The following is a 16,805-nucleotide window of genomic DNA, read 5'->3' on the forward strand; positions in this document are numbered from 1 at the left end:
CTTGACTAACAAGAATGGTATGTTTGTACAATAGTAAAAATCACTTACCAATAAATGCTGTGACTTTTGGATTGATGATACCACTGGGTAACAGATGAAAATCATATTCCACAGAATCTACAACAACCGTATGTCCAGCATTATTGCCTCCCTGTTAAAAATAATTTTTTTAGCTTTATTTAAAAACAAATATTTTAAAAAATTATATTCTCACTAAAGATACTTTGATTCTTTCAATGTCCCTTTTTACAGCTAGAAGACACATGTCTTAGTAACAAAAACAAATATGAGTAAGAATATTCTTGAGTCCACTGATATTCACTTGACTGCTTTTTCCAACCCGTCTTTTCATTTATATGTGTATTAATAAAGAAGTAAAATTATTACCGGAGACAGTAAGTTGAAATAAATTTAGGACTGTAGTGGGTTATTTTAATGAAAGAAAGATCTCATCCTTTAAAGCACTGACACTTCCATTAATTTAATAGTTTTCAAAAATATGCATTTGGATCAAGAATTTCTGGTTGGTTCCTCCAGAAATCAGAAATATCTAAAAGAAAATCGAAAGGCTTTGTCTATAGTTTGTGGTCTATGCAAATCAGAATTGAATATAATGCTTAGCAAAGTGGGGCACGTATTTGCTATTCAGTTTAGGTATTCCTGTAGCAGATGTCAACCAGGTGCTATTTAATACTATGAATTAGCATAATGCTCATTAACAATTGTCATTCACAATACATCTGTTTACTGTTTTATGTAGATTGTTGTTTTTATATTATCTTGCACTGTGAGCTGGCAAGAGTCAATCTGAAGTTATTTATCTATTGTTTGGGCAGCATCTAAATAAACAAATTAATGCAGCATTAAAATAGAACAACTTTTCACAAACATGGAAATACTACAGCAGTGACCGTGCAGTAAACCACTTGTGCAAGTATGCCATCAAATATAATATTTCTGCTCAGATAAGTACACACATACACACACATAATAATAACAGCAACAACCAAAAAAAAAAAAAAAAAAAGGAAAAGCATTGAAGAGTGCAATAGTTATTTTTATAGCTACCTTACTTGATTTATAGCTTGCCTTAATGCTCTGGCAAACACTCAAGACAATTTTAAAAAATTAAGAAAAACAGAATGAAATCAATACAAATTAAAATTAAAGATAAACAAATACTAAAATCATATAACAGTTAAAAGCTCAATAAAATAGTTGCATCTTCACAGAGGTCCTATGTGCCGAGACAGCAGGGGTCAAAAAACAATCCCCATTGTTTCCTGGATATGATCCAAACAACTGTAAAAACACTGCCGCTGCCCCCATCCTCTTTCAACAAGCTTTCCAAAAGAATATTACAGTTAATAATAATAAAAAAGGCCTACCAAGAAATACAGACAATATAGCAAAACTGCATTCTCACCCCCACTCCCCAAGTTATTCATATAAGTCCTCTACCATCTGATAAAAATGATAAGGGGTACATTTAGACTACAAAAGAGACAATTATGGGGAGACAGGAAGCAGTCTTTCAGTATTTGAATGGCTTTAGCAATAAAAAGTGTGTGGGATTTATTCTAGATAAATCCAAGGGCAGAAAGAACCAATGGATAAAAGTGATATAGAGGGAAATCCAAACTCAAAATAAGAAATAATTTCCAGACTGAACAGTGGACAGCCTACCTCCTAGAGTTTTGGGTTCCTAACTCAGGGCAGAAGGGTGAAAAGTTCCCTTCCAAATCAATGAGGTGCCAGGGCTTACTAGCTAAGGAAGGTTCCATGGTCATGATGGGATACATGTTCTCCTGAATTGCTTGTACAGGTAATCCTTTCTTAACGACCATTCATTCAACATCTGTTTGAAATTATGATGACGTTGAAAGAAGGGACTTACGACCCATGCTTAAAGTTTACAGCCATTGCAGGGCCTCTGCAGTTAGGTGAGTGAGATCTGGGCTCTTGGCAAGCTTTCACACTTACAATGAGTTTCCAAGCACCCTGTGATCATAGGATTGCATTTGAAATCTTCCCTGCCAGCGGCTTCCCTAAGAAAGTCAATGAGGGAAGGGCACAAGCCACTGCCATCTGCTGTCAGGACTCCTTCTGGCTCTGGGAGGGAAGGGGGCTAACTGAAAAAGGACCATCAGGATCCATTTTGGGACAAACCATTTCCAGCAGCTTGTTTGGGAGTGGAAAATCGTCAGCCTCCAGACTGGTCTCACCCCACATGAAATGGAGTCCCTCTCGCCAGCAGCCTTGTTACTGTCAAAGAGTATGGCATGAGGTGCTTGCAGCAAGGGGCATTTGGAGCCAAGCTGGCAACAAATGCTTCTTGCCACAAATCCCCAGTGCCAAAATCCCACTTGGCATGGACTTTTCCCGCCAGTTGTCTTGCAAACTGGAAGGACTGCCTGTCAGATTGTTTTTGCCCCTCATCGACCCTCACACAACCATTCTGTCCACTGAGGGGAAGAAAACTCCAGTACTGGGCTGGAGAAAAAGTTCAGATCACAAAGATCCAAGCTTCTGTTCTCTAGCCTAACGTTACAATTTCCTTCTGCCCATAGAAGAAAGCTGCCTGAACCCTTCGTAGGCAGCAATTTTGCCTAACCTGCATAATTGCTTAACAATCACAAGTGAGAGACCTGAGACTGTAGTCATTGAGCTAGGTGGTCATATGGGTGTCCCATTTAACTATTCCAACAACTTACAATCAAAATTCCAGGCTCAATTATGATCCTAAGTCAAGGAGTATTTGTAAGTAGCAACTTCAGCATGGCCATTTAAATCCTCCAAGAAAGCCAAGAAAGAAGCATTGAATATTTGACAGTGTACTAAAAATTTCTAAAGCCGATTTTTTAATACAGTATTCTTTACTGGGATATTTATAAAAATACACCACATTATCTCTGACATACTTTAATACCACAAGTAATTCAGAAAGTTTCTTGTGCATTTGTCTACACTTTATTTGAGAATCTCATTAATTCATTTTATATTTTCTCTTCCATTCATCCAAAATAAAGTATTTAATTCCAACATGGAACTCAGAAGTATTCCTTTTCCTACTGGACATGTTGTGCTATCCAAAAAAACCAGAGTGTAATTCCTCCCCCTCCTTTACACACACACAAAACAGTTGTCCACTATTATCTAAAGATGGAGATAATCCTCCATTAGGGCTATGTGCTTTGTGAAACCACTTGGGGTGTGGCAAACTGAAAAATGAGAAATTAAAAATTAGGTTGAAAGATGAGAATTCTGATCTCATCTGATCTATCACGAACACACCTTTAAATTTCACCTAGATGAATCTAAGTGGAATGTTAATATATATTTCTAGTCCATGTACGATATGCCATATGCTAAATAAATAATAAATTTCCCCTAACTTATAATTGCCTGAGAATCTCTCATAAATCAGGGGGAAAAAAGTTGCTCCGTATTCTTTTAATTCCATGCTATTTGAGCAATTTTCCATTTGATCACTTACAGTCTCAGCAAACAGAATCGGAGTGTTACACAGCTAAAATTTTGATATATTTGAGCATTTGTGGGAGAGACAGCATTTGCTGTTTTGTTACCCTTATTATTTTCTGTCCATGACCTCTCAATTATTTAAATCAACATATTTTCACTTGCACACAAATCTTGTTAGCACATATCTGTTGTTCGTAACTAAAGATATGAGCTAAGATTTCACAAATGGATGTATCAAGATACAGAGAAGCATTTTTTTATTTAACAAATGAAACTGATACCACACTCATTTTTTATTCAAATATAAGAATCTTCGACACTCATTGGAGCTAATTTGATGTATGTGATAGGTTTATCCAAATGATAATTTTACCCCCACATCCCATGCTCATGCTCCATCAAATTCAGATGGTTAGTGTTGTGTTTGGATGGGAAACCTTTAAGAGTTTTTATTTATTGGGTTTGATGTAAAAGACTAACACAGCTACCACTCTGAAGACATGTCAAACTGATCCTCTTTTGTTTATTTTAGCACAGGCATAAAATACTGTTCAGGTAACATAGACCAGTGCAGAACGCAGAATGTAAACAGTGACAAGAAGCTCTTCTCTCTATAAGAATCTAAACTCCTGTGAATGCCCTCGTATGTACAGTCCAGCATTGCATATGAAGCTTTCCTTGTTACAAGTACTATATTTGTAGATAAACAACATTAAAGTAAAATTTTCAGAGCAAAGAGGTTATTTATTACTGGTTATATGGTTGAGTTCTCTGAAGATTTGTGTCACCTATCATATTGTTTTATGATATTAGGCCTTTCTTTACAATATCATTTTTCTATTTATATTCAACTAAATGACAGTTGCCTTGCTTTTCAGAATTTGCTGCTGAACACGTCTGAAACTTAGGTTGCTGAGGTAACATCTATGGTCCATCTCCTTTCCCATTATTTTTTTTCAGATACCAAAACATAATGGCACCACTTTTCATTTTATTGATAACATGAGGGTTCCAAGAGCAAACATCAGAATTCTGAGAGTAATATCCAAAAACAATTATCTATAACCAACAGGCCTTAAAAGTGAAAATATTTACTAGCTTAAAATTCTATATGTGTAAACATGCTGCAATATGAATTACTTTGCTATGTACTTATCTATCCGATACAAACAGTCAGGAATTTTATTAATAAATGGTCAAAAAAACTTGCTTAATAGAAAATACATTGCAGTATCAAAAACATATTCCACAAATCATCAGAGATGTGCCTAAAAGGATGTACCTTTAATTTAATATTCTATACTTTTATCTTGTCCTTATATTTATATTAGGGTAGATAAAAATCGATGCTTTTTTTTTAAATCACAAAAATTGGATTTTTAAATTTTTTATTAAATTTATTTTAATAAAATGCTTTTGGAGTAAAAATCTATCAAAAGATAGTTTTCTATTTAAGATACATTCATAATTTAGTTTATTCAGCATGAAATGGAGCTTAGTTATGTAGCATGAGGCTGTATATTTTGCAATATTGGGAGTGTCAATGAGTCAACAGCGGGTCAAAGAAGGAGCTGCTGTGGGACAGAGATGACAGTTGTTCTTTAAAAATTATGATTTAAATCAAGTTGATTTAAATCAAGCTTTTTACTAGTGATTTAAATTATGATTTAAATTATGATTTAAATCGACTTGATTTAAATCAAATCCACCCTAATTTATATTCAAACTCTTCCTTACCCAACCAACTAATTAATCTTGGTTGATTGAGGGAACTAAGCAGAATCAAATTGGTTAATTTTTGGATAGAGGTTCACCAAGGAAGTAAATTGTTTGTAGGCTAGGATGGAAAGTAGAAACAAAAATCCTGAAAATGTGGCAATAGAGAACAATTTCCATGTTGTTTTTCTCCCAAGATTATACAGAAATAACTATAAACTAACTAGGAATCAATTTTGATTTAACAAAGACTTTCCCTGAATCTGATTACTTCCTCTTTGTCTAGAATACTCTTATCATATCAAATTCAGTATTCAGGGATCTTATCTTTCTATATTACTGATTATATCTCTGACCCAGATATATCCACAGGATAGCAAAAAGATAAAAGCAGCATTGCACAGTTGTGGCAAACTCCCACAGCGTTTGTATGTACAACATGAAGTGGCAGGCACATCCAAAAGGGATGGAGCTTACAACACAACAGCATGCCACTCTTTTCATCATTTTGACAAAATTCAGCAAAATCCCAAAGACTTCCATGCTTTCAACTACATTTATTTTCATGAAACATTAAAAACTTGAATACATATACAGTATAACTGATTTAAATTAAATAAAATATCTGGTTTCTGGTTGGTTTTTTTTTATTATTATTATTTTTATTGATTCATTTTCACTGGCTAGAACTCCCAAAAACATTACATGCATACGAAAATATCTCTATGTTTATTATTCTAGCTAATTCCTTGAGACAAAGGAATTAACTATTAAGAGCTGTAAATAAATAATAAGCAACTTGTCTGAAGTCTCAGTGGAGCCACTGATACAACGAAAGCAACAAAACACATGACATTTAATTCCTTTTTAGTAACAGTCTAATTTGCCATCTCTCTGAGGAATGCAAGCTAGTTAAAACTATTGACATTCCATGTTGTACTTCTGAAAGGACATTTCAACCTTTATTATCAGTCTTACATTAATAACATAAAAAGAGGAAAGAGTGCACTCCACACATATAAATGTGTTTAATTTAGAATAGAATAACAGAGTTGGAAGGGACCTTGGAGGTCTTCTAGTCCAACCCCCTGGTGAGGCAAGAAACCCTATACCATTTCAGAAAAATGGCTGTCCAATCTCTTCTTAAAAACTTCCAATGTTGGAGCATTCACAACTTCTGGAGGCAAGTTGTTCCACCGATTAATTGTTCTAACTGCCAAGAAATGTCTTCTTAGTTCTAGGTTGCTTCTCTGATTGATTAGTTTCCATCCATTGCTTTATAAACTATAACTATAAATTTAAAATATATCAAGTTTGTTTTTGTTCTAATCTTGTCCATTTTCTGAGTGTACCAGCCAAATGTAATCTATAGGTCAGATGACACCACTAGAACAAAAAACTGCACCCCTGATTTGAACATACTGAAAAAGGTCAACATTTTATGTATTAAACCAGGGTTCCCCAACCCCCAGTCCTTGGACCAGCATCGGTCCACAGCATACCAGCAACCGGTCCACACAAACAAGTGAAGCCCCATTCGAAGGGTGGAGGCAGCATGCAAAATCACAACCCCTCCGGTCCACAGAAAAACCTTTCTCCATGAAACCAGTCCCTGGCGGCCAGTTGGGGGCCACTGTATTTAAAACTATAAATTATAAATTTAAACTATTAAACTACATTATAAATTTAGTTATACCTTGTTAATTAAATCCTGCTTTTAACAAATCAAGCTAGAAACCTTTTAATTACCATCTCTCCACTAAATATGACCTCAATATTATATCACAAAATGTATGTCTAACATATAATACTAATACTGATCTTGCAGATAGAAATCCTAACATGCACAGAACCCCTAACAGCTTTTATTGTAGATCAGCAGAGAGATAGAGAGAGAGAGAGAAAGAGAGAGAGAGAGAGAGAGAGAGAGGGAGGGAGAGGGAGACCAAACGATGATATCACTGCAATAATAGCTTGATTCACTTGGATCAGAAAGATGTTCAGACAACATCCCCAAATTCTTTTCCCTGTCAAGTTCATATACTTATATACAATCAGTTTAACATAATCAGGAGACATTAAAATGATCAACAGCCAAATAAAGAAATACAACTGAGAACAGGCCACTCTCTCATTGCAACTACTGTATAACTTTTGTAAGCCATAACAGATATTCTAATTAGAAATATATCAGACAGTAAATCTCTGGAATATAGAACAAAACTCTCATAATCATACTCAGTTCTTAGGAATGCAATTAAATAAAGGCAATCTTTGACTAGATGCCACTATCACCTTTATTTTAATATGCCATCTTAATAAGAAAAAAAATATTGTGGTAAAACTTTGCTTTATGACTACAGTGGCAGAACCATTTTAAAAAAACCATGTTGGCTCAGATTGCTAGACCTGAAGGAGATGACCACTCCTTGATAGTTCTAAAATATCCAGTTTTATAACTGTTACATAAATATGCTTCAAAGGAAAATGATCTAGTAATTTCACAGGTTAACACTTTAGAACAGAAAATAATACAGGGCATTAATGGCATGCCGTATTGTAAAGTGCAAAGTCCATGTATGCTTACATAGAAATGCATATTTTCCCTGTATTCATTAGGGCTCGTTTCTAAATAACATTTTGGATTTCAGCCTAAATTAGCAGTACATAATTCTTATGAAGTGAGAAATATTAAACAGCTTTTTAGGGCAGGCATATAATAAAGTTTCAGATATCATTAGAAGAGGAATTATCAGCAGAGAATGGCATAAAATTATTTGAATAACTAAAGGCAAATAAAGGATAAAACGTCATTATTTACCGCTGGTAGCAGTTTCTTATACAATGTGTTTGAAAGAAAAAAGTACAGTATTAATATCTTATTCAACAGATAAAAATTGATTGCCCAAGATAACTATGGTAAATTTCTAACAAAGATTCAAAGAGTCCTTGAGCAAGGTTGCTTGAAACACCATTCTATAATAGGATAGTAGATTAGGGAGAGCTGTTCTAAAAAATAAGCACACATACACACCCGACACAAAATAAACTCCACAAGATCGTGGACATGGCATATTATTTTCTGCTCAAATTTGTTGCAAAGAATTTGAATAAGAGGATAGACATCTCAATTTTGTTTCCTAACTTAACAAAGCATATTTACATCATTCAGAGGGAGTACTATCACGAAGTAGCTGAAATTGAAATAACCTTGTAAAATGTTGCTTTGAATAACACATTATTTTTGGAAAAGAAATATAATCCTTCTCTAATTTCCAAGTTCTTTAACTTCCATGTTCAAATCAGGCTGTAGATTCAGAAATCATTTAAAAACGTGTGACTGGCTGATATCAGAAGCTAAGCAAGCAGGGTTAATTTTGATTAATATTTGCATGGCAGAATAGCTGGGAATCTGACAGTTATAGGCTAGATTGGGAAGTTGGAAAAAACATGAGAAAGCAAGAACAAATCACTTCTATAAGAAAACTGCAGTCCTGAATAGAAATTGTTCACAATAACTGAATAGAAAAAGATTGGCCTTCCCATACAAAAATTATTTTCATCAATTAGCAATTGATTAAGTAATTCCAAAAGAAGTATCGAATAGCACTAAGAAAATTTAAGGGCAAACATTGAAAAAAAGTATTGTAACCAAGTAAATATTTCAACAATAGGATTTGATTGATCAACCTAGTAATACACTAATGGATAAAAGATAGAATACCAGGAACAAATTTATAAAATGTATATGTTACATACTAAATATATTTATATAGCCCTTTCCAGACAACTGCATTTCAAAGTGTTTTACAATAAAACCTTGTAATAAAACTGTGTGAGTATGAGTGTGTGTCTGTGGGGGGGGGAGGGGGAGGGAGGGAGAATGAGAATATTCACAAAGGGCCTGTAGTGGTATGTGGAAATGACTTTAGGAGACAGGGTAAAGGGAGCTATCAAGTAAGAAACAGCCTACCCTACAGTTTGATAGTGGATGGGGCAAGAACCCAGAAGGGATCCTCCCTAGTTTCTCAGACAGTAAAGAAGATGGGAGAGATGTGGGGGGGATGTATTTTCAGATTTGCAAAATTCAGTCAATGTAGTTCTTATAATAAAGTAGAATTAACTCATCTGATTGTTATGCCCCAACAAGACCAATGTGAAGAGACAGGCATTTAAAAAGCATCTGAAAGATGTTATGGTAGCCATCTAACAAAGATCTCCCAAATGATCTTAATGATTAACAAAGTCTGTAACAATCCCAAGTTATTTAGTGATGTATATATTATTTTAAAAAAATCCTTGGACTTGGTTCAATAGTTAATTGGAAGTCAGTGCAGTTGCTTCAAATGACGTGTAACATGACTACAATATAGGAAAGTGTCCCATCCAACAACTTGACTACTACTGCATTCCAAACAGCTACAATTTGATCAAATGGAAACTCTGCATTCAGCATAATAATCCAAATGCAAGGGTACTGATGTGTAAACATTAGCCTAGGCTGCCTCTGCCCAAGTTGCTAAAATAACAATTACTACACTAACCAAAGCTGATGACAGGCAATCTCTGACTGCACAGGCCACCTAGGCTTCCAGTGACAATGACTTCAAACACATGCCCAAACTACTTATCACTTTCTGAAGAAGTGCAACCCCATTTAGAATTCCTAAACTCACCCACATGAGCTCGCCATGTTCTCAAGATTCAAACTGTTTACTTCACATCCCACCCCGTCACTTATCCTGTTTCAGAACACGCAGTCTCTCCTGTACAAGGAGTAAGAGTATCATTGGCATATTGATTACACTTAGCCCCTGAACTCTTGACAACCATCCCTAGCAGCTTCATTATAGATATTAAATAATAGTGGGGACAAAGCAGTGATTTGTAACACATTATAGATTGTTGCCAGAATGCAGAGAGTTGCCAAATAACTGCTCTCTGAGATATCCCTGCAAGTAGTAGTAGATTAATTTTAGTGCAGTCTGTGTAATTTACACAGAACAGCATAATAGATGGTATGGTTATTAAGAGACCAAGCAAAATCAATAACATAACACTCCGTCTGACTCTACCTTGCAGGAAGTACACTACTTGCCTTGGCTGATTCTACCTCAAACCATGACTGAACCTAAATCAAGGCTCCTCAAGAACATCTACAGCTGCACAAATACAGTACTACTTTTTCAAATAGTGTAATTTCCTCAAAAAAAAAACGAAAAGGGAGGGATTTATTATCAGGATAGCAAAAAAAAAAAAAAAAAAAAAGTCTGGTCCCAGAGGGCATATACAGGAATGGGCAAATCAATGCTACCTTCATCAGTCCATCATGCAGACATCTTTTCATCTATTAAGTCAAAATGATCAGAAGTCAACACAACATATGGTAGACCAGACACATCTTTAGATTTCAAAGACTGAAAACAATCTCATATTTCAATCTCATAAACAAAAAGTGCTGGATACTTTGTAGTTTGTATGCAATGTACTGAAAGCCACATTCCAGTCAATATCAATACAAGTGATTTATCCTTGAAGCATTTTACAAATTTGTCCCATGCCAAGGTCTCTGAACTGGATTCATTATTATAATTACCTTCTTTCCTTTTCTGCATTAACACAAAAAACTCTGACAGGTCTGGAAGCTTCTCTGACCTTCTGAGATGTCTTTCAAGAGAAGTGTTAAAAATCTCTTACATGAACCAATATCTAAGTCCATTCTTTAAACATTATTACCTGCTTGATCTTGATGCTGCAAACAAGAAAAAACTAATTCAAACTGATCCTTTAGGTTCTGATTTTTGTTTCTATTACCAAAATGTTCATAGTTTTCAGTGCTACAATTCTGTAAAGTTACAGAATTTTTTCAATCATACTGCCAAATTTCCATAAAGTAGATGACTCCAACAAAACAGACTTTAGTGTTCCTAAACAACAAGCCAGTGTGCTTTGTTTTTGTTTCTTCTTTAAAAACAAACAGAAAAGGGTGTCAAGGTTTTGTCCTAAGATATACCGTGTTTCCCCGAAAATAAGAACCTTCTTATATTTTTTTGAACCCTGAAATAAGCGCTTGGCCTTATTGCCATGCGCTCAAAAGCCCGATTGGGCTTATTATCAGGGGATGTCTTATTTTGGGGAAAACAGGGTACAAAGCAAACAATGAAGCCTACTGAGTTTTTAAAATTAACCTAGATATTGTAGGCAATCTAGTTTTCAACTTCTAAGCATGAAAACTTAAGAGACAACTAGCTTTGGTGAAGAGGATGAGGCATCAGGCTACAGACCAGGAGACAGTGAGTTCTAGTCCTGCCTTAGGCACAAAGCCAGCTGGGGCTAGTCACTCTCTCTCAGCCCTAGGAAGGAATCAAGGACAAATCATTTCCATAAAACCTTGCCAAAAAAACTAAGGGGACTAGTCCAAGCATCACCAGAAGTCAACTCTGACTCAAAGGCATGTACAAGCGCAAGCACCTGTGCACACACAAACAAACAAAAAGCATGAAACTACTATTTCCTAGCATTGCTTATGACTAACAACCTTTTCCTAGTCTCAGCCTGTTTTAAATAAACAGATGACAGCTTAGACACAGGACATTCACAGTATTTGCATAGATTTTCAGGTATTTATAACAGACTGTTCATCTCCCATGTTTATCATTTTTGAAGACTGGAAAACCCGGTGAAGATAAAATTACAAATTTCTTGGGCAGAGATGGATTTAGCTTTGAATATTAGCCTAGAGTTTAGTCTAGCGGTAAATCCTATTGCCAATTGTAATTTCATTTGATGATCTATGTATGGACTAACTCAATTCCTGCAAAATATCTAACTGCAGACAACTCTTTGAATATTAATCCTGATGGATTACACCGTCTGCTCTTATATGGCTTCCACAGCACCTCAGTGTACCTAATAACATCAAAAAGATCACAAATAGGGAGGGGTGGGATTTCGGTATATTTTTGCACCTAGGGAAAAAAAAAAAGACGTGTCGGATCCCTGGTTGCCTGTTGAGATGGGAGGGAAACCTGCTAGACGCACAACGAGAACGGAACCCAAATATTCATTCTTTGCACATTGGCGAGTTTAGGATGGGAGCGAGACAAGGGCAGATCCCTGGTGACGGGCGAGCAAAAAGGCCTCAGCCGTCCCCATCGCTCTTCTTACTCCTTCTTCCTACGTTTGGTCCCGCAAAGGCTTTTCTGCCTCGCCCAAATCGCGCGCCTACTGCACTGCAGGAACAAGGGACAACGGACTCTGGCGGGCCACAAAGCCATCCCCTCCCCTCCCCAGGCGGGGAAATGGCCGTAACGGGCTCGCCGTGGGAGAAGCCGAAAGAGGAAGAGGTTGCCTCGATCCCGGTCCCGTCATAAAGCAGCGTCGTCGGGGGTGGGTGGGAAAGACGGGAACTCGCGCTCGGGCATCTTCTGCACGGAAAACCTCCGGGTAGCGGCAGATTGCGGCGGCGGCGACCCGGCAATAGCGCGATCAACGTAGCCAGGAAACCTCCGTTGTTGAGAAAAGCGGGTCGAACGGAGGACAAGCAACCCCGAGAGGCGCGCAGAGATGGAGGGGCGCAATTAATCGACCCAGCGCTCGGCAGCCTCTCTCGCAATTTTAAGGCGGGAAAGGCTCCAAAAGGTGCCTCCGGATCCCGCCGCTGCCGCCTTTGTCTTGTGCCGGCTTCGCCTCCAGAAGGCTCAAGGTGACACACACACACACACACACCCCTCTTCGGCCCATCGGAGCGCTCACCTGGCACCTGCAGACGATGTCCGCGTCCTGCGCGAGCAGATCCACCACTTTGCCCTTCCCTTCGTCGCCCCATTGTGCTCCCAGGACTACAGTGACTAGGTTGCCGGGATGCCGAGCGGCGCTCCCTCCATTAGGGATGGTGGCGGCGGCAGCGGCGCCGCTTTCAGACATGGCTCCCGCAGGCGACTGTTCCCTCCTCGTTTGCAAGACACATGCGAGGAGGAAAGGAGGAAACGGCGCGGCCGGTGAAGGCGCCTTCTTCCCCGCCTTCTCATACAGAAGGTACACCGTTGCCGCATCCGACAACTGCGCTGCCCGCCGCCTATTGGTCATTCTTCGATAGCCCTCTTGTACGCGGGATCAAGAGACCCGCCTCCTCATCTGCATAACGTGAAAAGGATGCCGCTTCATGCCCATATATAGAAGAAGGGACTACGCTGCCCAGAGTGCTACTGGGCTAACGTCGCCGCGGGTCATCCTGGGAAGCGTAGTTGCTGTTCGGACATGGGAAAGAACCGGCTGGATGGGGCTATTGAGGAGCGGTTGCTCCATTTTAGGAAACCTCCTCAGTCTAGGGTAGCAAAAAAGAGGAAGTAGTTTGGTAGCATCTTTCCAAATTCGTTATTCATTTCATCAGATGCATGACTTGGCTGATGGAGGATTCTGTTGGGAAGGGAGGGCAGGGTTGCTTGTGTGGATAAAGGTTCGGTGTCAGTAAAATTACAAATGCCTTATTGGTTAATGAGTGTTTGTTGTGAGTTCTATTCAAGTCTTGGTTTTTTTCCTCTTTGAATTCTGTAATAGAGTGCCATAGGAAACTGAAACGTAATTATTTTGTTTTTGTCCTGAGTCCTGATGCCAAATTTGTGTTCTTGAGTTCTTTTGTGCAAAATTTGTCCTAGAGAGAATGTCAAGGGTTCGTACTAGTGTGTATCCCATTGGAGAAAGAGTATAGGGCTACATTCTACTGCAATCTCAAATGGACCCTTTTGGGGCTAAAATAAGACTTTTAAGAGCACTGTAATTTGTTAATAACAATATGGGGGTGTTAATAGCTCCCTTTTTGAGCTAACTCGTTGCTGCTTAGCCTGTAGTTGAACAAGGTGGGAGCTAAGAGGCAGTATAATTGATAACTATCCAATAAGGATGTGTTGTATAAATTTTGTTTATAAGTAATACTTGTCAGTTACCTTTTACAGTCACATGATCACTGTCCCTTTTTGGTGAATTCCACTTATTTTCACTACTTAAAGCAAAGATGCCAGTGTCTTGGTTTTCAGATCTTGTTGAACATGACTTCTCATCAGACATATCACTGAGGTAGAATGGGAGTTGAAATTTTTTAATTTAAATTTCAAATCTTTATTGTCAGTGCACAACATATGTACAATGAGATTGGTTGAGCTCCCCTGTGCACCCCCCCAACACAATTCAACTCACAATGAAGACAGAAAATCCCTAACCCAATGTTAGGGATGTTAACAAAACACCCAGTCTTATTGCACCAGCATGAACATGTTATACCTTGCGTCGGCACTGCAAGTCCATCATACTACGTAGTTATGATGTTATTTAGCAGTCAGGAATTAAACAGTATGGAGGGCTGTATATTGCCTGGGATCCTGAAAGTGTAAGAAGCTCCATTACCTGGTTGCACTTAATTTTTTATGTAATTATTATAAATCTTGATGGGATATATATATATGTGTGTGTGTGTGTGTGTGATGGGATATATATATATTATTTGTAACTTTTTAATGGTTTTAATTGTGATATTGTTCTTTGCTCAGTCTATTAGATTGACATGGATGGCTATAGAAATTTACTACAGTACTGTAATTTGGTAACTGTTCACAATTCTGAAACTGGATAATCCTGGTAATAGATTTGTCTGTGGTAGAAAGTGCACCTTTTAAATTGCAAATACCATTTGAAGTGATGTGCAATTACTGAGTTTATTACACAATGTGCATGCAAACTTGAAAAAGAAAATCCAATCATGTTTCAGAAAGAAAAAAAATCTACTGGTGGAATATTGTGATGTCTTTCTTTTTTTTAATCTATGGTTACTACAATATTGAAAGCCTGTGTGGGTATGGGCTACATGACAAACTGATGGACATTGTGACATCTTAACATGGAACTGACTTTTTTTGGGGGGGGGAAGGGAAACAAGTTTGGTGGGCGGAAGAGGACAATCTGGTAGTAGGGTTTTTTCTGAAGATAAAGTGTAGAAACTCTTCATCCACCATTTTGCATTTTTCCTTTACAAATGATTTTTCCATGTTTGACTATTTCAATACAGAGGTTTGGGAACATATTTGATTAAAATTGCAGTAGTACATTCCAGTCCGTTTCCAAGCTGGGAGAAAGATGCTGGAAATAAAATGGAGGCTGGGTGCAGGAAAAGTCTGTTTATTTGAATATCAGAAACTTCAGTGACATGACGAACATTCTTTGTGGCTTTGTGATTGAAATGCCTAGGTTTTTATCATAGCTAATCTTGTCAGCTCTGCCTTGCCTAATTGTATTGTTTATTTGGAGTCTCTTTGCTTATGAATAAATTGGCCCAGTCTTTCTGAATGGGTACAAAATCTCCATTCCAAAAGACCAGCCTCTTCAAGTTTGAAGCTGTTTTCCTATGGCAGGAAGACTGGGGCTATTTTCTGTCTTTGTTAAGATTTTTCTCCTTTGGGGGAAAATATTTTATTCTGCCTCTTTTTAATATTAAGAATAAATACTATTTTAATCTGGGGAGGGGGGCATTCCTACCGGCGGTACTGTAGTGAATGATGTGTTAAAACAATTACCAAGATAGGAAATCTGTATTGCCAAAATGTGAGACTATGTTTTTACAAAATGCTATGAAAATTTATGCTATAAATATCTCATTAAATTTAATTATTCTAGGGAAAAAAAGACAGTTCATCATATACAATGTCATATTTATATCTATAGATAAAACTGAAATTTAAAATTTTGTAACACTCCAAAAAATAATCGATAATTTAAAGCTCCTTTAAATTCAGCCATGCTGAAGATAGAAAAATACATACATACAAATTAGAAGAACTTCCATCTTTTTAGTTAATTGATATACAGTATTACTGATGTGAGAAGTCTAATTTCTAAAAAAAACTCCATATTGATCTACATATTGAACTATGGCTGAGGAGGCCAGGTTCAAGTTACTCTCAAAAGTGGAAGCTCACCTGGGCTAGTTGCTCTCCCAGTGCACTATATCTCACAAAGCAGTTGTGGGGAACAACTAGTGTTATGCTGGAGGAAAAGGGCAATGTAATAGTAACAAACATTTTAAAAATTACTAGTATGCAATTTAGAGCACTCAGTCCTGCAGTAGAACTACTACATTGTGGCAAGTACTGTATGAATTCAATAGAGATCTTAGTTTATTTAAATCTGTCTTTTCATTTATAAATCAATTTATTTATTAGATTTGATATCCCACCTTTCATTCAAGAGGTCAGGGTTCCAAATATAATTGAATAATGTGAAAAGTGAAATGAAGATGACAATCTACAGAATGGGAATTTGTAGACTTTTTCCATTGAATCCTCTTCTAAGCATGCAATTCTATAGAACAAACATTTCACACAATTTAGTTAAATTTGCAATGTTGGTTTTGAACAAATATTTAAATATTTTTTAAAACCAGCACAATCTTTTTGTGTGTGTGATATGAAGATAATGATTTGTTCAAAATATTGGTGCAGTTATTTTTAATTTATTTTCTAGTTGTAATGATGTATTTCAGGCTATATATCCTTTCAAGACCAATTTGCAAAATTCATGAATAAAATTGTACAAGGCAGTATTTTTAGCAATAGAAA

The 16,805-nt window shown here is 37.0% G+C and overlaps 1 protein-coding gene across 2 annotated transcripts in view; it reads right to left on the reverse strand.

Moving 5' to 3' along the window:
• ADSS2 (adenylosuccinate synthase 2) overlaps positions 1–13,385 on the reverse strand; it is a 30,324-nt gene extending 16,939 nt beyond the window's left edge. Inside the window, exons 1-2 of one of the 2 annotated variants that reach the window (XM_034428228.3) lie at positions 12,955–13,385; positions 49–151 (exon numbers count right to left, since the gene is read on the reverse strand). In XM_034428228.3, the coding sequence (XP_034284119.3) occupies positions 49–151; positions 12,955–13,287 (436 nt within the window). In that variant the 5' untranslated portion in view covers positions 13,288–13,385. The remainder of the gene's footprint in view (positions 1–48; positions 152–12,954) is intronic. The other variant, XM_034428229.3, reaches the window with a different exon arrangement.
• Positions 13,386–16,805: the final 3,420 nt, after the last annotated feature.

The sequence above is a fragment of the Pantherophis guttatus genome, chromosome 1 (assembly GCF_059756535.1).
Source record: "Pantherophis guttatus breed Tessera chromosome 1, ASM5975653v1, whole genome shotgun sequence".
NCBI classification, from domain to species: domain Eukaryota; kingdom Metazoa; phylum Chordata; class Lepidosauria; order Squamata; family Colubridae; genus Pantherophis; species Pantherophis guttatus.